Source organism: Citrus sinensis, chromosome 6, assembly GCF_022201045.2.
Source record: "Citrus sinensis cultivar Valencia sweet orange chromosome 6, DVS_A1.0, whole genome shotgun sequence".
In the NCBI taxonomy this organism is placed as follows: Eukaryota; Viridiplantae; Streptophyta; class Magnoliopsida; order Sapindales; family Rutaceae; genus Citrus; species Citrus sinensis.
The window spans coordinates 13,668,805-13,694,431 of record NC_068561.1 but is presented as its reverse complement, the minus strand read 5'-3'; the positions used below and the strand labels follow the sequence as shown (position 1 = coordinate 13,694,431).

Below are 25,627 nucleotides of genomic sequence, written 5' to 3'. Positions count from 1 at the left end.
TTGCCATTATAGAATTGATTAAGAGATTGTGGTAATGTGATATTAAAAGAAGAAGAACAAAACAAAACTTGGGAGGAATCATGGACCTATTTGATGTAATTGGACGAGCTACATCCGTACTTGAAAAATAACATTGGAAACTACTGAACCGAAATGTTCTTATCCCAAAATTACTTCAATAAAAATTTCTCCTAAAAAAATTACATATTGTTTTTTTGATGATTGTATAAATAGCATGATTTTATTGAACGGTAGTAAAAATAAATATAAGCTTTATGTATACTCTCGGCAAGACATATATGTTCATATCCAATGAAATATTGTATCGTAGGAATAGTTAGATATAATGATAAAAGTTCTATTAAATGATCAACATATGCAAAATTGTCTGTGTACCAAAAGACTTTTCCATGCCAATGATTTGATGATTATGCATTAGCTAGGGCCAAGTGGCCCAAGCAGAACAATCTCTTTAACATGAATAATAAAAACTTTCAAGGGCGAACATTGTGGAATTTGATGGTGGCAATAAATGTTGAAGAAGGTGAAGTGGAGATAATAAATGCAGGACACGTGAATGAATGAATTGGATGAGTTTCATGGCCCCATACCTTATTGCATCAATGGTCAATGTATTATTGCACGGGCAGTGGGTACTGGGGATGGCAAAATTCGGATACAGGTATATCCGGATTGATATTTTTATATTTGGATTTGGATTTGTATTCGGGAATTTTTTTTTGCGGATCCAGATGTGGGTAATATTCGTCTGGATTGCAGGCGGATATACCGAATATCCGGATCAACAAAAATTAAATTTAATAATTTAAATATAATTTAAAAATTCAACACTTTTTTCAAATTAAAACCTAATCGAGGCGTGTAGCACGCAGCGAGGCGAGGCGCGGTAGCAACTAACTCAGGTCGAGCGTGTAGCGGCAACAACTAACTCAAATCGAGCGTGTAGTGGCAGCAACTGACTCAGATCGAGGTGTGCAGCACGCAGCGACAGCAACCGACTCAGATCGAGGCTTGGACACGAGGCTTAGGCGAGGCCGTGAGGCAGACGACGACATCCTACGGAATTTGGGGGATTTGGGTGTTAGGGATTTGTGGGTTGTGGCTGCTGGTAAAGTGTTGTGAGCGTGTGTGTGAATGTGAGAGTTGGGTTAAATTTGTTTTTAAGTAAGTTAATATATATTTTTTAATCTAATATAAAAATTAATCGGATCCGGATATCCGACTTTCCAGATGCACTTGTATCTCAATCCGAATCCGAATTCGTGCAGATTTTAATTTCTTACATCCGGATCCGCATTTTTTAACATGGGATCCGAATTTTTGGATCCGGATCTTCCGGATCCTTGCGGATGCGGGCCGAATCCGAATTTTATTGTCATCCCTAGTGGGTGCCATACTACCATTACAAAAATCATTATTGGTTACGAATTATGTTGAAAATCATCAATCATGCGGTGGGTATTTAATGCTATTGATAACCTTATTTCAATTTTCAATTACAGCAACTGCCACAACGAGCGGCAAAGCAACATGATGTAGAAAATAAATACAATTAAGATAAACTGCTGCAGCAAATACAGATTACCATGAATATGTCAGTCAAACACCCATTAAGATCATTCATAACTCAACTACAATCAAATTTATTTCATGATTTGCGAAAGAAAAATAAATAAAAGAGTTTTAGCCACGAAATACATCCCCGTGAATAAATAAAAACAAGAAAAGAACAAGAATGACTGATTTTCAATGGATCTATGTGTTTTCTTTGCTAGTGCAGCCTTCAATCTCTCTCTTGAATTATGTTTTTCTTTTGTTTCTTTGCAGTTTTTCTCCTTGGGTGACGACTCTCTTCTTTTCTTTGAGTGTGGCTCCTTCTATATCTTAGAATTAGAGCAACCAAAAGTCTAGGGCGCATATCTTCCATTTTAGGAAACTCCATATCGCAATCTTCTAAGTATTTTGCGTGAAATCTTCTTTATCAATGCTCCAGAATTACTATAGCAACAATGTTATAGTAATGGCTTCAGCACCTGCACTATTTTAGACTTGTTTCAATTCTTCTATAACCATGTTCTTTCTTTATTTTTGCAAGCCTATTGTAGCAGCATTCCTCCCTTGAAATTTGAGTTTCCGATCACCTACAATTATACATACGATCTAAGCACACAAATTATTATAAAACAACGTAATTTATTAAAAATAAACTAAAATGGATATTCATGCTAAATATAACTAAAATGCAATTAAAAAAATATCACTTACTCTCTAAGTAATCTTGATTTAAGTCTAATAGTGTCAGGATAACTCTCATTTTATAGAGTTATCAGCAAGATATTTTTGATATATTCTAAAATTTCTCTAATGCTGAAGGCTCATAAGTTCGTACCAATTCGTTACAGCTAATTTACAGACATGAGTATCATGTGCACAATGCAATCTAGGTGTTATTGATAAGAGCAAAACTTTTGCAAGTAAATACAAGCAAATGCACATTCAATGCAACGTTTGCTAACTGCTTAATGTTTGGTGCATTGGAAAAGGAAAGTACTATGTTTATTCTAGCACGGTGTGGGAAGCGAACTTTTGTTAATCTCCCGCGGCCTTCCAATACATATTCGTTGGTTCCCGAAGTTATGGCTAGTTAATTAATTATAACTACGCATTTCGATTTCTATGTACTTCGTTTCCTCAACATTCTAGTTGTCTATTTGATAAGATTATGTTGACTCATATGTCTATCGATAAGAATTCATTCCAGTAATATGTTAGGGTCTCAGTATTTAAGTCTTAACTCTTATGCGGAGTCTAAACTCTTGAATTTCAATTTATGTGACAACTGATGTGATTAATAAATAATTTAGTGCTATTTCTACAATTACTCTTAAGATACTTTTTTTAGATTTTGCGGGATATGATACGAGAAAAGTATAAATACATTATAACCTCATAAATTGAGTAAATATTAATATATCGATAAATTAATAATATTTTAATATTTAAAGATAATATCAGGCTCATAATATAAGCTTTTATCAAGTATGATAGTATAATTAAATAATACAGTGATTCTGTCAAACTATATGATATGATTTTGATTTTATCTTAATTGAAAGAAACAATCATATGATATTCTTTTCACTAGATTGCTGAAATATAAGTGTGCAATCCAAGAGGGGGGGTGAATTGGAAATTTAAAAATTATCTTAGCAAATCCACACAACAAACAATCTAATGCCTTAATAAAAATTGAAAGCAATAAGTTTAATAAAGGCACAATAATTAAAGAGTAAGAGAGAAGAGAAACAAACACACAGATTTTTACGTGGTTCGGCAATCCCCGCCTACGTCCACGCCTCCAAGCAATCCAAGCTTGAGGATTTCACTATCCAAGCCTTTCCGAGGCTTCAACCGATTACAATTGACTTCGAGGTGTCAATAAACCTTTACAACGAACAAATTATCTCCCAATCTCTTCACTCAAGTGTCTCACACACTCCAATTCTTACAATTGAAATAAAGAAATGAAAGTTACAATAAAACTTACTCAATGAGTAGATATTCAAAGATGAAGAACAATGAATGATTCAATGTATGTAGTTTGCAAGTTTTAAGGCTCAAGATATCTCGTGTGCTTTTTGTTTTTGCTTGTTGGAGAGCTTCAAATTGAGTTGGATTTGAGTTTTTATAGTTTGAGTTCAAAAACTAGCTGTTACTCACGTTCCAGGCGTATTCGATTTGCCGTTTATGGAATCCGGTAAGCCGGATTTATGTTACCGTTAAGGCAAAAATTTGAATTTTGCCTATCCGGCTTGCCGGTTACGGAATCCGGTAAGCCGTTTTCGTTCTAAACGCTTACTGCCCGTATCCGGATTTTCAGTTTTCAGAATCCGGATAGCCGCTTGCTACAGTAACCTGCTACAATGAAATATTTCTCAAATTTTCAATTTGACCCCAAAACTTTATAAAATTATAGTATGGCCCAAAACGTTATGAAACTTTACAAATAAGTCCAATTTCAGAATTTCTAAGTAATGCTTCGTTAATCCCAAAACTTTTTGAAATTATGATTTCGCCCAAATTATGATTTCTCCTAATCTCTTCACTCAAGTGTCTCACACACTCAAATTCTTACAATTGAAATAAAGAAATGAAAGTTACAATAAAACTCACTCAATTAGTAGATATTCAAAGATGAAGAACAATGAATGATTCAATGTATGTAGTTTGCAAGTTTGAAGGCTCAAGATATCTCGTGTGCTTTTTGTTTTTGCTTGTTGGAGAGCTTCAAAATGAGTTGGATTTGAGTTCTTATAGTTTGAGCTCAAAAACTAGCTGTTACTCACGTTCCAGGCGTATTCGGTTTGCCGTTTATGGAATCCGATAAGCCGGATTTATGTTACCGTTAAGGCAAAAATTTGAATTTTGCCTATCCGGCTTGCCGGTTACGGAATCCGGTAAGCCGTTTGCGTTCTAGATGCTTACTGCCCGTATCCAGATTTTCAGTTTTCAGAATCCGGATAGCCGCTTGCTACAGTAACCTGCTACAAGGAAATATTTCTCAAATTTTTTGTTTGACCCCAAAACTTTATAAAACTGTAGTATGGCCCAAAACGTTATGAAACTTTGCAAATAAGTCCAATTTCAGAATTTCTAAGTAATGCTTCGTTAATCCCAAAACTTTTTAAAATTATGATTTTGCCTAAACTTTGTGAAATTATAGAATGACCCAAAAATATTTAAATAGTTTCAAATAGGTCCAAATCCGAAATTTAAAACACTATCAAAGATTTTGAAATTACTTTCATTTTAGTCCAAAATGCTTTAATTCCATAACATCATTTTCTTATTATAAAAGCACAATTCATAAATCTTTACTTAATAAATACATGTGGTTTGTTATCATCAAAATCAATATTTATAGCCATATAGGCTAACAATCTCCCCATTTTTTATGATGACAAAACACATTAAAAACTTTAATCTTGTTATGAAAAAGCTCCCCCTTAATCAATGCAAGTTAAAAAAAATGATTTGAAAATTGTTTAACAAAAACTCCCCCTGCATACATGTTCCCCCTAAATACATGCATATTTTCATAACACATATTAAATCATTCTCCCCCTTCATTATCAAAAAGAATAAAGGCTCCCCCTATCAATCATCAAAATCGCAACACAAGCACATTAGTAAAAAAAATATCCATAAGCATAAGAAAATCCATATAATCCATAATGATCAATCAAAACAAATCCATAACATCCAACATAAATAGTCACAACAAATCCATATCATCCAAAACAAATGCATAAACCAAAAAGCATAATAACCATCCATAGAGTTGAAAATAAAAGAACACACAATGCAGTAAATGAAATGTAGGTGTGTCCAAGTACAAGCATAAGATACTACTCAGGTGGTGAGGATGGAGGTGACGGAGGTGGAAACGAATATGGAATGCCGAAGTGCTCAAAGAGGAGGCGTTGTCCATGAATGAGCTGCTGCTGCTCCTGCTGAAGCTCAGTCTGCCGCACCGAAAGTATCCGCACCTCATCCATAAGCTGCTGAAGAGTAACATCTCCAGAGATAGGAGGCCGTGGAGGTGATGAAACGGATGCAGATGCACTAGGAGCCGAAGCAACCGTAGAAGAAACTTGGCGTCTACGCTACCCTCGAAAAGAGAGTGAGAATACTGGAAGCTGATCAGTTGGAATCACAGCATTAAGTGGCCGATCATCACTTGGGGCTAGAAAGGTAAACTTGTTATCGCTGTATTTGACCCAAGTGCCATCCTTCCACTCAAAGCCTAATCCAACAATAACCTCATCCCCAATACCCTTGGACGGCCTACAAGATAGTTCTAGAATCGGCACTTCAAAGAATTTAAGAATTCGGGTAATAAAGTGACCATACGGAAGAGAGCGGGTAATCAAGGCAGGAATGCTCAACATGGTGCGGATGATTGAATAGCCCAAGTCAACCGGGCGACCTCTAAGAATACAGTCAATCATGGCCACATCCATATGAGAAACCTCATCCAAATGTCCTGATCTAAGAAGTACAATGGACCGGATGGTACGAAATAAAAAATAAGTTTGAAGACAAAGACACTGAGTACGGAAATGAATGGTACAGTCTTTAACAGAAAGATCATTACACCGACAAATATTACGAACGGCATCAACATGAACATAGTCATCAATATCAGGAGGTTTCCTAAGAGAAAAAATGTCCAGTCCATCATCGGAAGATCCTAGGATGGAGTTCAACTCCGAATCATCAAATTCAATCCAAACTCCTCCAACTGTGGTGATTACTCGATTTTCTTTCTCCGCGGAACAATCCATATTCGAGTAAAATACTTTCACCAAGTCGGGATACACATTCTCCTCAATCAACAATGCATCAATCCAACCAACATCTCCCAACAATTGAAATAGATTTCTATGACTAATCTGGAGAGTATGCAAAACATCCGGTAAAATAAAGAAAGTGTTGAGTACTTCACGAGTCCGAAAGTTTTGTTGGAACCTTTTGATCAAGTGTTGCTTGTTCTGAAAATGAATGGACTTAAAGGTGGATTGACTGGAGGTGCCCCTTGCTTCCCGTGGCCGTGTGGATGGTTGAACCGGTTCTTTGCATTTTCTTCAAACCGACCGAGAGCTTGACATTTAGATTTGGTTGATTTTGAGTTAAAAAGGATAAGGAGAACGATGATGATGAAGATTGAGAGTGATTTGGAGAAGAAAATTGGATCAAAAACGACTTGAGAGAGAGAAATCTAGAGAGAGAAAAAAATGGCTCAAAACCTAGGTTAAAAATGGGATCTAAAGATTTAGATGTTCAAAATGAATTCCAAGGATGGTTTTGAGTTCTTAATGAGATGGAGAATGATTTTTTAGATTCAATTTGATGTGAAAAGGATAGAAAATGAAGGATTTTGGAGTGAAAAAGAGAGAGAATGAGAATGGTTTTTAGAGAGATAAAGAACTGGTTTTCCGAATACATGAGGAAGAGGATGAACAACTTAAAAGGGTCACGTATCCGGCTTGCTGGATTTTCTAACCGGCAAGCCGGTTAGCCAGCAGAATTGGAGAAATTCGAAATCGGCTTTCCGAATTTGAAATCTGGTAAACCGGATATAGACCCGAGAGCAGCAAGAGGCAATTCGGCTTGCCGGTTTCCTTAACCGACTAGCCGGTTTCGAGAGCCTCCAAAAATCCGGTTTTCCGGATTGTCTTGAACCGGAAATCCGGTGTTGTTCCAGAAAGCATGCACGCGAATTCGGCTTTCCGGTTTTGCTAACTGGTAGACCGGTTGTGAGGCAGAGAGTTGGCTTCCAAATTCGGTTTTCCAGATTGAAGATCCGGTAGACCAGTTATGAGGCAGAGATGAAGCTTATCAAATCCGGTTGTCCGAATATTGTCTTGAGAGCAACCAAAGCTAATTCGATTTTTCGGATTGAGAATCCGGTTATCTGAAATTTGTCCCGAGAGAGATCAATAAAAAAAAATGTTTTTCCGGATGAATGGAAATGGAATATTTACTAGCTCTTATACTTGTACTACACACACTATTTCATTTCCGGCCTTAAAAATTGATTAATTTTAAATCATTTTGAGACTTAAAATTTTTCAATAAGTCATTTAATACATGAAAAACAAATCATAAAATCATAAATTTACAAGCATATCAAGTTGTCTAATTCATAAAGCATAAATCCATATGATAACAAACATATCAAGCCATGTAGTAAAACATGAATTAAGATTCAATATTCATCATTCCAAGCTTTATAAAATGCTCTTCGCTTACAAGTAAATTCTCATCCTAGTTTTCCAATATGAGTAATCGTTTCCATCAAAGTAAGGTGGTCTAGTAGTGGACTGCCCTTCCCTAAATGTGGAATCATTTTGAGTTGCCATTGATCTTTAGCTCTAGATTGTTAAATCTAAATAAGAGCACCTTGCTCTGATACCAAATGAAATATAAGTGTGCAACCTAAGAGGGGGGGTGAATTGGAAATTTAAAAATTATCCTAGCAAATCCACACAACAAACAATCTAATGCCTTAATAAAAATTGAAAGTAATAAGTTTAATAAAGGCACAATAATTAAAGAGTAAGGGAGAAGAGAAACAAACACATGGATTTTTACGTGGTTCGGTAATCTCCGCCTACGTCCACGCCTCCAAGCAATCCAAGCTTGAGGATTTCACTATCCAAGCCTTTTCGAGGCTTCAACCGATTACAATTGACTTCAAGGTGTCAATAAACCTTTACAACGAAGAAATTATCTCCCAATCTCTTCACTCAAGTGTCTCACACACTCAAATTCTTACAATTGAAATGAAGAAATGAAAGTTACAATGAAACTCACTCAATGAGTAGATATTCAAAGATGAAGAACAATGAATGATTCAATGTATGTAGTTTGCAAGTTTGAAGGCTCAAGATATCTCGTGTGCTTTTTATTTTTACTTGTTGGAGAGCTTCAAAATGAGTTGGATTTGAGTTCTTATAGTTTGAGCTCAAAAACTAGCCGTTACTCACATTCCAGGCGTATCCGGTTTACCGTTTATAGAATCCGGTAAGCCGAATTTATGTTACCGTTAGGGCAAAAATTTGAATTTTGCCTATCTGGCTTGCCGGTTACGGAATCCGATAAGCTGTTTTCGTTCTGGACGCTTACTGCCCGTATCCGGATTTCCGGTTTTCAAAATCTGGATAGCCGCTTGCTACAGTAACCTACTACAGTGAAATATTTCTCAAATTTTCAGTTTGACCCTAAAACTTTATAAAACTATAATATGACCCAAAATGTTATGAAACTTTACAAATAAGTCCAATTTCAGAACTTCTAAGTAATGCTTCGTTAATCCCAAAACTTTCTGAAATTATGATTTCTCCCAAACTTTGTGAAATTATAGAATGACCCAAAAACATTTAAATAGTTTCAAATAGGTCCAAATCCGAAATTTAAACACTATCAAAGATTTTGAAATTACTTTCATTTTAATCCAAAATGCTTTAATTCCATAACATCATTTTCTTATTATAAAAGCACAATTCATAAATCTTCACTTAATAAATACATGTGGTTTGTTATCATCAAAATCAATATTTATAGCCATATAGGCTAACAATTGCATGGCTGGATAGCAATTATTCAGTAACTCATCGGAGAAGACTATTTGGAGGTGACATATTAACTAATCTCTCTCTTATTTTTCTTAACATGGCATATAGAATACAACAATAACCAATGTAGCACATAGAATATAACAATAACCAATGAAATATGTGAAGCATTATGTCATTATAACAAAGAAAATCATAAACATATCATACGTATTTATTTTTAAATTAATTCGTTATTAATTTTTATATTAGTTGGGTCTTATAGAAAAATAAAATTTTTTTAAAATTTTATTATATAATAAATTTATTAAATTATTAATTACCATATTAGCTTGGGATCGATAAAATTATTATTTATATCGAGATTATCAATTTATTGAGCTTTAATTTATTAAAATTCTACCGTACTATAATTTCAGACAGGGACACAGGGTGTGACTCCGGGGGGAACCTCAAGAAGATGTGAAAGAAAATGTTTAACATTGGGTTGGGTAAGGGCCCAATAACTCACAGTGGATGCAGGGGTTAGTTGGACCCAAATATTGGGCCCCGAAGATTAAACTGTCCAAAATAGTTAAACCATCGCCCCTGGAAACAAACGTAGCGTTTTGGTTGGTAGGCTTTTAAAACACTGCTAACGACGTCGTTGGCATCTCCTCAGCCGCCTAAGTTAAGGATTCAGGGTTGGTTTATGCAATTGGCAGAAAACCGCCCGGAAACGACCTTCAAGGGAAAAAAAAAAAAAAGAAAAAAAGAAAAAGGAAAATCCAGTTGTTTTCACTCCAGCTGCAGCTCACTAGCTCATTCCTGAAAGAAAGAAACTTTCTTTTCCAAATTTTCATGTTCAATCTCCGTCAAATCCCCTGAAATGTCACTCTCTTCGTGTCTCAAGAGTCACCCTTGGCCTCTCCCACGACAATCCCTCCTCCCTTTATCTTCCAAACCCACCACCATTTCTTTTGCCTCCACACAACACCATGACCATCAGCAACTCACCTCACTATCATCTTCATCTTCCACTTTCTCTCGTCAACTCCCTTCCAATTTCACTTCAACTCAACTCCTCGACGCTCTCCGTCGCCAACGCGACGAGTCCTCAGCACTCCGCTTGTTCACTTGGGCCTCTAAGCAGCCCAATTTCGCACCCAATTCCTCTCTCTACGAAGAACTACTGACCAAACTCGGAAAGGTCGGCGCTTTTGATTCCATGAGACGCATTTTAGAAGATATGAAACTCTCCGGCTGTCAAATTCGTACAGGTACTTTCTTGATTTTCGTAGAAAGTTATGCTAAATTTGACATGTACAATGAGATTTTAGAAGTAACCCAGTTGATGAAGGACGATTTTGGATTGGAACCCAACACCCACTTTTATAATCACTTGTTGAATGTTCTTGTTGATGGGAATAAGTTAAAACTAGTTGAAACTGCTCATGCTGATATGGTTAGTAGAGGGATTAAGCCTGATGTTTCTACATTTAATATATTGATTAAGGCTTTATGTAAGGCTCATCAAATTAGGCCTGCTATTTTGATGATGGAAGAGATGCCTGGCTATGGTTTGGCCCCAGATGAGAGAACGTTTACGACGTTAATGCAAGGGTTGATTGAGGAAGGTAACTTGGATGGTGCGTTGAGGATTAGAGAGCAAATGGTGGAGCACGGATGCCTGGTTACTAATGTGACTGTTAATGTTTTAGTTCATGGGTTTTGTAAAGAGGGAAGGATTGAGGATGCGTTAAGTTTTATACAAGAGATGGTGAGTGAAGGATTTAATCCTGATCAGTTTACGTACAATACTTTGGTGAATGGTTTATGCAAAGTGGGACATGTCAAGCAAGCGTTGGAGGTCATGGACATGATGCTTCAAGAGGGGTTTGATCCTGATGTTTTTACATATAATTCTTTGATTTCTGGATTGTGTAAATTGGGTGAAGTTGAGGAGGCTGTGGAGATTCTCAATCAGATGATTTTGAGGGATTGTTCGCCTAATACCATTACTTATAATACTCTGATTAGCACCTTGTGCAAGGAGAACCAAGTTGAAGAAGCTACGGAACTTGCTCGTGTCCTCACAAGCAAGGGAATTTTGCCTGATGTTTGTACATTCAATTCTCTGATACAAGGTCTCTGCTTGACTAGTAATTTTGATTTAGCAATGGAATTGTTTCAGGAGATGAAGACTAAAGGGTGCCAACCTGATGAATTTACTTACAATATGTTGATAGACAGCCTTTGTTCTAGAGGGATGCTGGAGGAAGCTCTAAAACTGTTAAAAGAAATGGAATCAAGTGGCTGCGCAAGGAATGTGGTGACATATAATACTTTGATTGATGGGTTTTGCAAACTCAAAAGAATTGAAGAAGCAGAGGAGATCTTTGATGAGATGGAAATCCAAGGGATTTCACGAAATTCTGTGACCTACAACACCCTTATCGATGGTCTTTGTAAGAGCAGGAGGGTGGAAGATGCTGCTCAGCTTATGGACCAGATGATAATGGAAGGGTTAAAACCTGATAAATTTACCTACAATTCCCTTCTTACCTACTACTGTCGGGCGGGCGACATAAAAAGGGCTGCAGATATTGTCCAAAATATGACTTCAAATGGGTGTGAACCAGATATTGTTACGTATGGAACCTTAATTGGGGGGCTGTGTAAGGCTGGTAGAGTTGAGGTTGCAAGTAAACTCTTGAGGTCAATTCAGATGAAAGGAATTGTTTTGACTCCACAAGCTTATAACCCTGTGATTCAAGCTCTCTTTAGACGAAAAAGAACAACCGAAGCTATGAGGCTTTTCCGAGAAATGATGGAGAAGGCTGATCCTCCTGATGCTCTTACCTACAAGCATGTTTTCCGTGGGCTCTGTAATGGTGGAGGACCAATTGGAGAAGCCGTTGATTTTGTGATAGAGATGTTAGGGAGAGGATTTCTCCCAGAGTTCTCATCATTCTACATGTTGGCTGAAGGACTTGTTTCTTTAGGGAAGGAGGAAACTTTGGTTGAGCTTATTGATATGGTCATGGATAAAGCAAAATTCTCAGACCGAGAAACTTCAATGGTAAGGGGATTTCTCAAAATCCGGAAGTTTCAAGATGCATTGGCCACTTTCGGTGACATCTTGGATAGTCGGATGCCCAGAAAAACTTTCCGGTCAAGATCAAAATATTTTTAGTGTTGACTGACTTACTAGTGGAATGGACAGAAGCCACATATTTTCCTCCCTCGATGCTTATATGAAGTTTGGTATTGAACGTTTTCTCAAAGAGAACTCTCGGGATGTTGATGCAGAGCAGACATAATGAAAGAAATGAAAAAAATTTTGAGTTTGCTCAATTGGTGCTCGGGGCATGACCTGCACACCGTGGTAGTGTTGGTGTTGTTTATATTTCTGGCTTTAAGCTCAGAACGGTATTTACTTCTGTATCCAATTTCTGTTACTGATGTCAATTTTCCAATCTCTAGAAATGTAAGATCGGCTATTTGGCTTATTAGATTTATTGATATAATTGGCAGGCTTGACCATGAATCATAGCTTTTAAATCACCATTCTTGATTAGGTAAAAAATCCTGAAATCAGGGAGGCATCATGTTCTTTGTAAATTAAATTTTATTTCAGTAAAAGTCAAATTTATGTCTGTACTAATTTGACCCTTCAAAAAATGGGGGAAAAAAAATGTAACCACATAATTTGATTGGAGATACCCTCATCATATGCACTCATTCATATTCATTCACATTTTTCATTTAGAAAATTATTTTTATAACACTTCTATTTTGTCATATATACATTTAATTATCATAAAATTTTAACATTTTTTACATTATTTTTATTTTTAAACTTGTATCAATTAATTACTTTAACACCAATAATCTAAATAAAATAATCATTTTATTCTTAAATGAATTAAAAAGTATTTATCCTATAAAATTTTGAAAATAAAAAATTATAACTACCATTTAATTAGTTGATAAAATATCTTGAAAAACTGGGTGTGTGAGTACCATTTAATTATTGATAATATATATATATATTTTTAATCCTTTTGACTTAAAAAACGCTTGATACTCATCTCAAATATTTTTCTTTTTTTCTTTTTAATCAATCATACAATTACAATTATCAATCGATTTTCATTGTTTAAATTAATCACCAAAGTAATAATAGTCTAAACCAACTTTGATTAATAAAAAAAATCATTTCAAAAGTTATCATTTAAAAATTATAATTATAAAAATTAACATCATGAATTTTTTATAGTTATCTTAAATTTAAAGGTATTCTTGTTATTATAATTTTTTATTTTTAAAAATTTTGTAGGATAAAATATTTTTAAAGGTATTCTTGTTATTATATTAAAATTTTATAGTGGTTAAATATACATAAAAAAAAAAAAAAAATATATATATATATATATATATATATATATATATATATATATATATATGGGGTCAACATTGTCAGGTTGGCCTTCACCAAATAATGAAATAAAATAACTTCGAACTTGGAAATTAAACTATTATTATTATTATATGATCATAGAACGGCCATAAATCGTTGAAAATGACCAAAAATATATATATATATCAAAGGAATCAATTGCGTAGCGCTTGGTTTCAACGAGGGCCAAATCAGATTCCAGAATCAAGAGATTCAAGAAAATATCATGGCTACCAAAAGAAACAATAATTCATAATTTATTTTAATATAAATATTTACATTTAAAAAATTAAAAAAACGACCGTCCATTGTGCCGTCGTTTTCTTAACCGTCGGTTGTTACTCTTAAAAACACTTTCCACGCTTCGATTATTTCAAAGCGTCCCTCCCTCCTCCGTTTGATTCCCAAATAATCCTTCCAAAATTCAAAAACAACAACATTTAAAAATCCAATGAACTTATTTTATCGCTGAACCGATTTATAATCAGTCATTTAAAAATCCGATGAACTTATTTAATTTCTGAACCCAAACTCTTTTACATGTCTTGTAGTTCACAAGATTCTAGCCGGCACTCGCCGTGTTTTTGGTCCCACTCGTTTGTACTACCTTCACTCGCTTCTCGCATATATTATGTAGCGATTTCGCCATCAGATTGATCTCGAAACTCCAAGCGAAAAAAAAGGGGGGGAAAAAAGAAAAAAAATGGAGTCCGTAGATTCTCGCGATGAAGAAGCACCTCTTGTTGCTGATAGCTTGCAAGTTCTTACTCCAAAGAACTACACGCGTGATGTTCACATCCTCAGCTGCGCGTTTCTTTTGATTTTTCTCGCTTATGGGGCTGCTCAGAATTTAGAAACTACTGTTAATACCGTTGAGTAGCTGCCCCTGCCCCTGCCCCTGGACGCTTTCTAGTTTTTGAGCTTACAAATTGATTTTTTATTTGTTGCAGGAGGGGAACTTGGGAACGATTTCGCTTGGGATATTGTACACGTCGTTCACGTGTTTCTCTCTAGTTGCTTCATTGGTGGTTCGAGTGTTGGGTTCGAAGAACGCTCTGATCCTTGGGACTACTGGGTATTGGCTATTCGTGGCTGCCAATTTGTTCCCTTCGTGGTACTGTGCACTCACCTCACGTCTATGTTTCAATTTAGAATTTGGATCTAATACTGAGCTGACCTCTGCCCTACCGAGCAATGAATCCTAATCGTTTGATTAAATTTTGTTGTAGTTAAAATGTTATTTAGGACAATGTTCGTAACTGTTGTGCTTCTGCTTAACTTTGAAACCACACCAGCTAATAAGTTTAGTAAACACTCACTTTTACTTCCCAGTCCCCCCCAAAAAAAAAACACTAAAACTTTATTTATTTATTTATTTTTTCTGAAGGTACACTATGGTGCCGGCATCGTTGTATCTTGGATTTGCTGCTTCTATAATATGGGTTGGAGAGGTGTGGATGGTGTTTTTGGATTCTCTTCTTTAATAATATTCTCAAATGGGAATTTTCTATGAAGTAACTAAAGTGATAGAAATCTGTTATGATCTATTAGGGAACATATCTCACTTCCGCTGCACTCAGTCATGCAAGCAATCACAAGTTGCATGAAGGAACGGTGATTGGCAGCTTCAATGGAGAATTTTGGGGAATGTTTGCCAGCCACCAGGTGCTCTTTCAGTCTAAATGCATTTTCTTTAATTGATGATTTTTTATTTTGTCGTCGCTGTTCTTAATGTTGAATACCATTTTCCTCCCAATTTTGGCAGTTTGTTGGAAATCTTATCACACTTGCGGTGCTCAAAGACGATAAGGCATGTGCTGCCCTTCTAGTTAAGCTTTTGGTTTTGGACAATAAGAAGATGATATTCTGATTAACATAGAGGAAATTCATGTTAGCATTTGAACATAATTGTGTACGGCTGTGATGTTTGTTACAGATCTGACCTTCTCAATCAAGACTGATTCAGGAACATGTTTAATTTAGACAGACATTCTGGCACATAATTTGCTAGATGATTAACTTTTTAAGCCTGACATTGCAACTTATTTTATTTCCTTTGTAAACTGCTTCCTATTAATTTTCCATTACATACTGCAGGGTGGAAGTACCAGTGGCACCACTTTATTGTTCATTGTGTTTCTTGGCGTTATCACATTGGGCACCATACTCATGTGCTTCTTACGTAAAGAGGAAGATAAAGGAGAAAAGGAAACAGCAGATGCTTCTGTAAATTTCTATTCGTACTTAGTGTCTTTATTGAAGTCAATTACCACTCTTCTGGCTGACGTACGGATGCTACTGATCATTCCCCTTTTTGCATATTCAGGATTACAACAAGCATTTGTATGGTAATAATCAGTTAAACTTCATATCTGTTCTTTGTATTGCCTTTTCATTAACATTTTTATTCTTTATAGTTCAATTATCTAATTTAGTTTCTCCAATAATCGCACTATGTCTTCTTCTGTAGGGCTGAATTTACAAAGGAGATTGTAACTCCAGCACTTGGTGTTTCTGGTGTAGGTGGTGCAATGGCAGTTTATGGAGCTTTTGATGCAATAGTAAGTATGAGACTGCAGAAATTCACAATTTCATGCAATGAACAGCTTGGCAATTTTTGTGTTCCAAAGGAATCTTTTTCTCATTGCCAATTGTTTATGCCTTGCGCTGTGCTATATGCTCTTGTTTTGGTCATCGTGTCTTCAGAACACTGTCTTGAGTGCTCTTGCAATCGCAAACCTTTACCTGCAACCAATTGATTCACTGTGAATATATATTTTAAACACAAAATATAGCTCCTTGATGCTCGAAGCAATTGTTCCAAGATTCTGTTTTCGGTAAAGCTGAGTATTGTCATACTTCCATTGGCTGTATATTGGAAGTAATTTAATGTTTATGCTGAAGTACTGTTTGCATTTCTGTTTGAGTCAATTTGGCAAATAAATATCCATTAATTGGATTCAGTCTCTGCTTGGTTTCGCCACTTTTTTCAGTGTTCACTTGCTGCTGGTCGACTTACCACTGGTCTTCCATCTATCACTTTTATAGTTTCTGGTGGAGCTATTGCTCAGGTGGTTGTATTTCTCTGGATTCTGATAAATTACAGGTTAGTGTTGTGTACTCCTGTTACACTGTGTTGTGTACTCCTGTTACATTGAAGTTTTCAGAACTTGAAGGTTGTTTTGTAGTAGTGTGAGCTTGAATGTATTAATATTTTTCCATCTCCTTGATTCACTGTCTTCCTATAGGGTAACTAGTGGAGTACTTGGCACTCTATATCCACTTATCATGGCAGCTTTGTTGGGCATTGGTGATGGAGTGCTCAATACACAGCTTAGTGCTTTGCTTGGGATACTCTTTAAGCACGATACGGTAACAGCTAATCCAACTTTAATAAGACAAATACTTGTTTGGTAGGTGACTATGAATATGAATTTCCTTTTAGTCAGTCAGTCTACCTCATAATCTTCAGGAACACCCAAGGATACGATGGCAATGATGAAACTAGTCATATCAGCAATATTCTGCATCAAACTTGCTTATTTTATTTTACCTGGCAAATCATATTCTATTAGGTTCATATTTTTCCATATCCAATCATAAAGGAAAAGAAAATGTAAAAAAATGAAAATTCCACGTACTGTATTAGATGGTTGCTTTGTATATAGGTCTAGAATTCTTGCAAGATGGAGGAGAGACTTTTCTTTTGTGTTATAAATTAGCCAATTAGCTACTATGGTTGGCGTCCTCATTTAACAGATTACGGATAAGTTTATACATGATTCTTTTTATGCTGATTAGTAAAAGAAGCCTAAATTAGGTCATTGTTTTCTTTTTATTTAATTTGTAATCTCTCCTATAAGTTCTTGTTATTGTGATTTCAATATCAAATTATGAGAGAGATTGCTTCTGGGAACAGGAAGGAGCATTTGCACAGCTCAAGGTCTGGCAGTGTGCTTCAATTGCGGTTGTTTTCTTTATCGGTCCATATATCTCATTGCAGGCGATGCTGATTGTTATGGTTGTGGGTATCTGTGTCTCATTGGTTGGCATTCTGTTTCTTACCATTCAGGTAGAGAAAGCATTCTACTCCCCCAGATCGTGATAATTTAGCAAGCCGATATGAAATTATGAAATCAATGTTGCCGTGAGAATTCATGTGATACCTTGTTTGTTTTTCTGTGCTGTTGTATCTCTGGCTCTGCGTGTAAAATCAGTTCAATCACAAATCTGGTTTCTGTAAAATTTTCATCAAGTAAATTACAGCTTGAAAATCCATGGTGATTTGATCATCCATATGGGAAATATGCTTTCATCAAATTGCAGTGGCTAGCTGAAACCTGTTTCTCCAATCACCAATGTGAATATCTCTTCCTTTTGTAGGCATCAAATTCAAGTCCCCGAATATCCCTGAGGTTTCAACTGAAGTCTGGCTGGACTGCACCTGAATTCCTTTTCAGAATTAGGAAAACAGAATATTAAAAAAAGAAAAGAATATCTGAAAACATAGAAAAGGAACTCACGAGTCTTTTTGTAACGGTTGTGTTTCGGTATCATTTCAAAGAGTAATTTGGCATTTTTCTAGTATCGCAGCTACCGTTACAATCATAACATTTAAAAAAAGAAAAAAGGAACAACATTAATTGCACATGTGACCCTTCAATTCAAATCATAAATCGTCATTTCATTGAGATTAAAGTTCCATTTGAGATTGAGCTTAAAATTTATATCGTGCGGCAGAGCCATTCAGTTGTTCGAGCCCCACGATGTTTAATTCATTCCTCAATTATGGAAAATAACTAAATGAAAATAATTTTTTTAAAAAAAAAATGTAAGTGGAGTAAATATTAGAGAAGGTTAAGATATGGAAGTACTATATAATATTTAATAATGTAAAACTAGCCATAGTAATTATCTAATTATAAATATATTAGCATTATTCTCATGTAATATGAGTCATAATCTGAGCAATAATCTCATGTAATTAAGCTCCATTTGGGATTAAGGTTAAAATTCAATAAGTGGTTTTTTTATAATTTTTGTAACAAATAGTATTTGATAGACTTTGTAAAGACTGCTTATTTCATGATTTTCTTTATTTTGACAACAACTTTTAAAAACAGATAAAAAGTTACTTTTCATAAGCAACTTATTAAATTAAAATTTGAGTATTATTATTGTGACAAGTTTAGGGTGAACGTAATGCATATTACTTTATATTTTATTTTGATTTTGTATTAGTATGATTTTTTTCATATTTTATGTAATAAATTATGAAATTCATTAGATTCTATTTAATTGAGTTTTTCACTTTATGTAATTTTATGTGTTTTTTCACTTTATTAATTTTATGTGTTTTAAAAAGAAAAAGGGCATTTTGACTCAATTTATTAAACATGCTCTGAAAAATAAGAGGCAATTTAAACTTATGTTTATTTTGGTTATTATATAATAAAACAAATCTTTCGAATAAAACTTACCAAATACATGTACTTTGTTTTTTTTAAACTCATAACACCATAGCTTATCAAATACTAAATTAATTTTTTAATCGATTGTCTTTTTCATCGGTACAGTAAAAGCAGTTTATTTCACCAACCACCGCTACCTCATATTGACCCTGTATTTTATCCATGTTGCTATATTTACCAATCATTAAAATAATGATAATGACATCAGATAAATTTTGAAACAATCTCATTAGAGAGAGTTCTGTATTTTATAGTACATTATCTAGCATAAAATTTATATGCTTGTAATTAGTCCATTAATTAATGCATATAAAAATGTTAGTTAATTTGTAATCTGATTTGTTGTATATATCTTAAAATTTTCTCTCCATATTTATTGTACGGTAGAATAATATAATTAATTTACTTAAAAATTATTAAAAAATTAATTTACTACATGCCAGCTAAAGTTTTCCAATGTGTGTTTATCATTAGATTCATTACTCTTTGCAATCTACCACGTAGGCTGTAACTCCCCTAACAGTTATCTGAAACGCCAACTGTTAACAAAACGACACGTGTCCCAATGCCCCCTGCTACCGGTCATAGAGTCGTTGAAGCAACTAGCAGGTGAGCAACGACACTCACGTCATTCCACGGCTCATCGGTCAAGCCACATTATATCACTCAACCAGTAGTTGAAGATTAGGTCCCCTTCCACTCCCCTTTGTTTTTCATTTAAAGCCGCCCCCCTTAACGTTTTGGTTTTTCTCGGATTGGACAACAAATGACGATGTCTCTATCTTTCTTTACTTCCCTGTTTCACAAGATCACATCACGGTGGCCCCTCTTCCTCTACGCTGCCGCGTGGACGGTTCTCCTGACCGCAACCGTCGCCGCGGCGTCGTTTTGGCCTGAGGTCACGTTTGTCTGGTCGATATCTCCCTCCTCTTCATTTTCGAAAGAGTGCGAGGGCGCTGCCGGTGATGCGTCCGCTGCCGTCAGGGTTCCGTTGGACCTGCCGGGAGAGATACTCTGCCTGCCGGCCCACCTGTTTAGGAGATCCAAAATTGACTTGCTTGTCCCTCCGGTTTTTGCGGCCGTTGTCGTGGCTGGGTCCGCTTGGGCGGTCCGAGCGTTAGGCTTGTTTGAGAACGACGACTCCTCTTGACTCTTTCATGAGTAAGTTTTAGGTTCTTTTTTTTTTTTTATAAATTTAATTTCCACCTTCGATAGCAGCCACGTGCAATTTCGTCGTAAACAATTAATTTTGTTGAAAGAAAACAAATAAAAGAAAAAAAGAAGCCTGTACATGATACATCATTTCTTACGACATGAATTTGATTTTATTATAACGAAATAGGACGTTGCTACAAAATAATCAAACACTTGCATTTTACGTTATAAAGGGTATGTCTGGAATCATAAAATAAGTGATTTGATAAACAGAAGCTGATTTAACGTCGTGACCACGCCATTCCGACGGCCTGTATTTGCTTGCACCGTCAGATAATTATTTTATTGACTTTTCTGATTATCAGTACACGCTATGGGTACCGTAGAGGAGAAGCAAAATGTGGGTACATGGACTGTGACTATCGTCGATTACAAGCAACACGTTTATGCGATTGACATCAATCAATTTCTCAAAGCCACTTATGCTTCCATACATAACTAAGCAATTCATTCACACGACACCCCCTTCCATTTCAATCGGTTCCATATATAAACATTAGAATTAACCAGCACTTGAGTCTCTAATTTCACTCGTAGTAAGTCTGTAGTATTGCAATAACCTTATGCTGAGGTTTTTGAAGCCGAGTTAATCATTTTGTTGCTGAAGTCCCACAGTTTTTTTGCCAGCGTTTCATCTCTAGCAAGTGCACTTGGCGGCATCTCATTGCAGTCCAGGAAATATTTTCCGGTTACGCCTTTCAGATTTGGATGTAGAGCTACATAGCACGTTGTGGCTGCCCCCTAGAGCCATTAGTTTCAAAAGGTAACGTTAGTTAGTTAATAATCAGCTGATAAATTTCAATGAGCTCTTAGGAAATTAAGTACCTGAGGTACGTTTTTCCACAGGAAGAATGAGAAAAATTTCAAAAATCCTGCACAAATAAAGATAGTAAGAAAACAAACATCTTAACGCTGCTTGTTTTTACTTTCTGGGATTATATATGATAGAACATACTCATCACAACAGCAGAATGCTTGAAAAGATTCGTCATTATTAGCCCCGGATGAACTGAATTTGCTGTGATATTCACTCCCTCTTCCTGTAACCAAGTTAGTAAAATTATCATGTGACGATATTCATGGGCTACTAAGTTCCTAGTGGTATTGAAATACTGTAACTTATAAGATAAAACTACAACTATGAAATAAAAGTTAATGGTGTGTAGTGAATGTGACTTTTAAATAATAACTTTGATGGATCAAATTATTTTAGCTTCCAAACCCAACTTCAAAACCAAGCAGGGCCCAACTCAGGAAACAAAAATGATCATCAAATCATTTACTGCGATTACCTGAAATCGTCGCGAGAGCTCATTGGCGTGTAATATGTTAGCTAATTTAGATTGCCCATAAGCCTTTTTGTCAGAGTAACTGAATCAAAATTTATGACGTACATGAGAAGAAATTTTTAGTTGATTAATTATTATTATATGATCAAAACATACCCGGCCCTGTCATTGATCTTCTGAAACCGAATCCCACCTTTGTATGTGTATTGGTGGGCTATTGATGATAGATTCACTATCCTGCCCTCAATACCCGTTTCTTTAGCCGTGCGATTCATTGTGTCCAGAAGCAAATTTGTTAAAAGAAAATGCCCTGCAAAAGTAATATTTAAAGTTGAATACTAATTTAGCTAGTTAATTAATAACAACCAATACAGCTTCAAATTAAAGTATTCACCAATATGATTTGTTGCAAATTGCATCTCTATTCCATCTTCAGAAATCTGGTAGGGACAGAACATGATTCCAGCATTGTTTCTGCATTAAATTAATTTTTGCATGTTATAGTATGCTTTTATTGTTTCTCAGAAACATCAGTAGATAGTTATGTAATATTTCGAGAAAGAGGGGCGAGTAAAATTACATTAAGATGTTGAGGGGAAGATTAAGAGCAATGAAGTTCTGAGCAAAATCTTTAATAGAAGCAATAGAGGAAAGATCAAGTTTCAGAGTATCAACACGAGCAGTGTCATCTTCTTTTAGAATAAGCTGTCTTGCTTCATTTGCAGCTGCCATGTTTCTTGCAGCAATAATAACATGAGCTTTACGTAGAGCCAAGACCCTTGCTGTCTCCAAGCCAATTCCACTTGCCCCTCCTGCAAGCATTTTCCTTCGTCAATTAATTATCCCCAAATATATATCTTAATTGTGTTCAAATATTTTTATCTGAGTTATTATCTTTTTACTGCTTAGGTACGGTAATGACTATACTATAACACTTTACTACTAAATAATTATAAATTTAATTATAACGATTAGTTAACTGTTAATTGATCGCATACATCATGTTGATGTAATAGGGGTAAAGTAAAATCAAAATAACAATTTCATTGAATATGAAGAGTAAAATTATTATTAGAAACATATTACGATTGGTATTGATAAAAAAAAAAATGTTAATATACTTTGTATTAATGTTTTTTAAATTCATCAATATTCTTTGTATGTTTTTTCAAGTAAGGGTAAAATTAATATTTTAAAGGTGTTATAACCAACGATTAAGTAACAGTTTTAACAGAAAAATAATAAAATTTAAGATTTTACAATTCTTTAGTAGTAAAATGTTATGCAACAATACTTGTTACACTTATATCTTATATTTCCCAATAACTTAAGCAATAAAAAGATAATAACTTTTTTTTATTTATACATAAATTCTTTTTTATATAAAAAAAGATTCTAGTGCTTTCATTCTTGAGAGAGAGAAAATCAGAGCAATTCTTAAAGCAGAGATCAATATGAAGAACTAAAGAAGATTTACAAAAGCATGCTATTAATATATATTATGAACATTAAAAACATGAGAGTATTTAAAAGAAAGAGAGGACAAAAAGCATAACCAGGTCCATTTTTCGCTCTCTCTCTCTTTTTGTTTTGTTTTGTTTTTTTGTTTTTTTCCTCCCTCTTTTTCTAAGTGTCTACAGTTAAGACACGCTTTGCATACAATAGTTCTTTATTTTTGGAAAAAAAATACAAAAAGAATAATTTAGAAATCACATTGGGTTTAATTATTTTCAAATTGAGTTTTTATAAAACGTTTATTATATTTTGGTTAATTTTTGATCAAACCTGTACTAATGGAAAAATGTCATTTCCCCCCTCATTATAAATCAAACTGGTCAACATATTTTCAATTTAAAAAATGTCACATTAAGAATGTCATTTTCTTTTTTCTAAAAGTAGTATATAAAACACCAATTAAAAAATAATACCAAACACACCCAATTTTTAAAAATTATTTTTGAATCATAAATATGATTCGTAAGTTAAGGGTGCATTTGGTATTATTTTTCAAATGGTGTTTTTGTATTTTTTAATAATAAAAAATTATTAGTTTTGGGTGAATATAAAAACACGATTAGTAACTTATTTTAAAAGTAGTGTTTAAAACAAAAATTGTAAAATTATACTTGGTAGTATTTATGAAGCAATTATATTAAATAAAAGATATTTGGGACCCTTTTTTTTTCTAATTGCTGTGAAATTTTAAATAAAAAAGGAAGACATATGGGGTCATAGTAATTACGATGAAGTAAAACCAAAAAGTTTGTGGAGCCTTTGTGCAATTTCCGATGCAGTGAAATTGAAACGACAATTAATCCTTGTCTGCTTTTCTAAACAAAAAGTAGAAAATGGATACCATCAATTTCTATCAAATGAAAAACGATGTTAAAAAGTGTTCTACAGAAAATGTTTTTCATTTTATTATTTTCGCAAAACAGAAAATGTGACGAAACAAGCCTAATACTTCTCCCACTGTTTTATTATTTACTTGTTAATGGGTTAGATTTTGGTTGGGAGGCATGAGACAAACGTCAGTGGGATATGGATCCAAATTTGCATGATCGGCCGAAAGCCCAGGCAAGTAAGTGCCTCAACGGATGCAATTAAAGACCCCATTTTCTTATATTTGAAAAATTCAATCAAAATACTAAAACTTATATTAATAAACTTTTTCTTACATAAATTCTTAAATTATACTTTTTTTAATCAATTCCTAAATAAATATGAAAAGGAGACATTCTCTCTGTGAATGATACATAGTTTTGAATATGAGAACGTAATGTGGACGATTATATATTTTTATTTTTAGCACATAACGATTGATTTTTCATATGAAGAAGCAAGAAAGGAAAGCTCTAAACTACAATTTCAATTTTAAAAAAAAAATTATTTTGACAAATAAATAAATAAAACCCTAATGTGTAGTTTCCCCAAAGGCCTCAAGTAACGTGGTAGAGCCGGCATTACAAATAGTTGAATAAAAGTTCCATATTCTTCACCACAAAAAAAGATTTAACAATAAAGAAAACAATAAGTTGATCGAAAGATTCACAAAAAGAGTCACATACATCAAAGAAACCATCAAGTACCATAATGTTGAACTTTTGAATATTAAAGCTATAAGCGAAGCTAACCTGTGATGACAGCAGTGAGGTTGGTTGCGTCAATCCCATCAGTAACCTGCTCAGCAGTGGAAGCTGAACCAAACCCACTTGATCCAGGCCTTCCTGTTATCAAAGAGACGATACCCATCTGCTTAGATCACTCAGATACAACCAAAAGGAAAAATATATTTAATAAATATAACCTCAAACTTCCTCGAAAGCTAACTACAAAGGAAAAAAGAATAATCCGTGTTTGTTTTGTTTCGTTCTGCCAAAGATGGTGTAAGGTTAATAAATAGGAGGGGGATGCATTAGGGATTTATGAGTGTTTGGAGGTTTGTAGGTGGGGACTTGGGGAAAATAGAAAGCTTCATGTGCAATGAGGAGGTGGCTGCATTAATTAATTCTCGCTGGTGAAGAGCTGTTAATAGCTTCAACGACCTTTCAACTAGTCACACTTGTACCATTATTGTGGGGTTATCTCAGAGAATGTATGGATATTGGTTATGAAATGATATGTATGGGAATACTATTCCCCGCTCTGTTTTGTCCTAATCTTTACTAGGCTCCATTATATAAAAAAAAAAAAATCTCAGAGAATGTAAACACTGTTACTTTGATGATGCCGAGTTATTAGACTTTTATAGTGCATAATACAGCTGCCTTTTACACACACACACACATTCCTATTTTCTAATTCAATAGAGTTTTGATATGGTGGTGCGAGGAGGTTCTTATAGACCTATGGCCGTGGTTTTTGCGTAGGCTCTTTAACGAAATATTTTCTAGGAACGACTTCTATATGGTTTATTGTGTTTTGTGTTCATTTTATTATGAGTTTTTTTTTGTAATTTTGTTTTAGTACTTTTCTTCTGTAAAATAAAGTCATTGGGTTTTTGACTTCTATATTTTACTCTCCTATAATCATGCTTATTTAACTTAGGAA

General features: G+C 34.7%; 4 protein-coding genes across 4 annotated transcripts in view; 3 read left to right on the top strand and 1 right to left on the bottom strand.

Moving 5' to 3' along the window:
- The window catches only part of LOC102608249 (pentatricopeptide repeat-containing protein At3g53700, chloroplastic), a 28,094-nt gene extending 15,404 nt beyond the window's left edge, over positions 1 to 12,690 (top strand). Inside the window, exon 2 of the mRNA XM_006480725.4 lies at positions 10,158 to 12,690. Coding sequence (XP_006480788.2) covers positions 10,158 to 12,336 — 2,179 coding nt within the window. The 3' untranslated portion in view covers positions 12,337 to 12,690. The remainder of the gene's footprint in view (positions 1 to 10,157) is intronic.
- A 1,203-nt stretch (positions 12,691 to 13,893) lies between these two features.
- On the top strand, positions 13,894 to 17,922 carry LOC102607957 (UNC93-like protein 3). The gene is made up of 10 exons (XM_006480724.4): positions 13,894 to 14,473; positions 14,553 to 14,716; positions 14,990 to 15,053; positions 15,154 to 15,267; positions 15,368 to 15,412; positions 15,700 to 15,950; positions 16,073 to 16,163; positions 16,596 to 16,708; positions 16,851 to 16,974; positions 17,522 to 17,922. Exons 1-10 carry the CDS (start codon positions 14,306 to 14,308, stop codon positions 17,705 to 17,707), a joined length of 1,320 nt encoding a protein of 439 aa, XP_006480787.2. The 5' UTR covers positions 13,894 to 14,305; the 3' UTR covers positions 17,708 to 17,922.
- A 1,567-nt stretch (positions 17,923 to 19,489) lies between these two features.
- Positions 19,490 to 20,412, top strand: LOC102607657 (uncharacterized). Its single transcript, XM_006480723.4, has one exon. The coding sequence runs from the start codon at positions 19,840 to 19,842 to the stop codon at positions 20,221 to 20,223; it is 384 nt and encodes a 127-aa protein (XP_006480786.1). The 5' UTR covers positions 19,490 to 19,839; the 3' UTR covers positions 20,224 to 20,412.
- A 194-nt stretch (positions 20,413 to 20,606) lies between these two features.
- LOC102607364 (short-chain dehydrogenase TIC 32 B, chloroplastic-like) lies at positions 20,607 to 25,064 on the bottom strand. Its single transcript, XM_015531118.3, has 8 exons — positions 24,712 to 25,064; positions 22,158 to 22,389; positions 21,972 to 22,051; positions 21,734 to 21,887; positions 21,581 to 21,659; positions 21,244 to 21,328; positions 21,114 to 21,160; positions 20,607 to 21,029 (listed from the first exon to the last, which is right to left on the bottom strand). The coding sequence occupies exons 1-8, from the start codon at positions 24,827 to 24,829 to the stop codon at positions 20,850 to 20,852; spliced, it is 975 nt and encodes a 324-aa protein (XP_015386604.1). The 5' UTR covers positions 24,830 to 25,064; the 3' UTR covers positions 20,607 to 20,849.
- Positions 25,065 to 25,627: the final 563 nt, after the last annotated feature.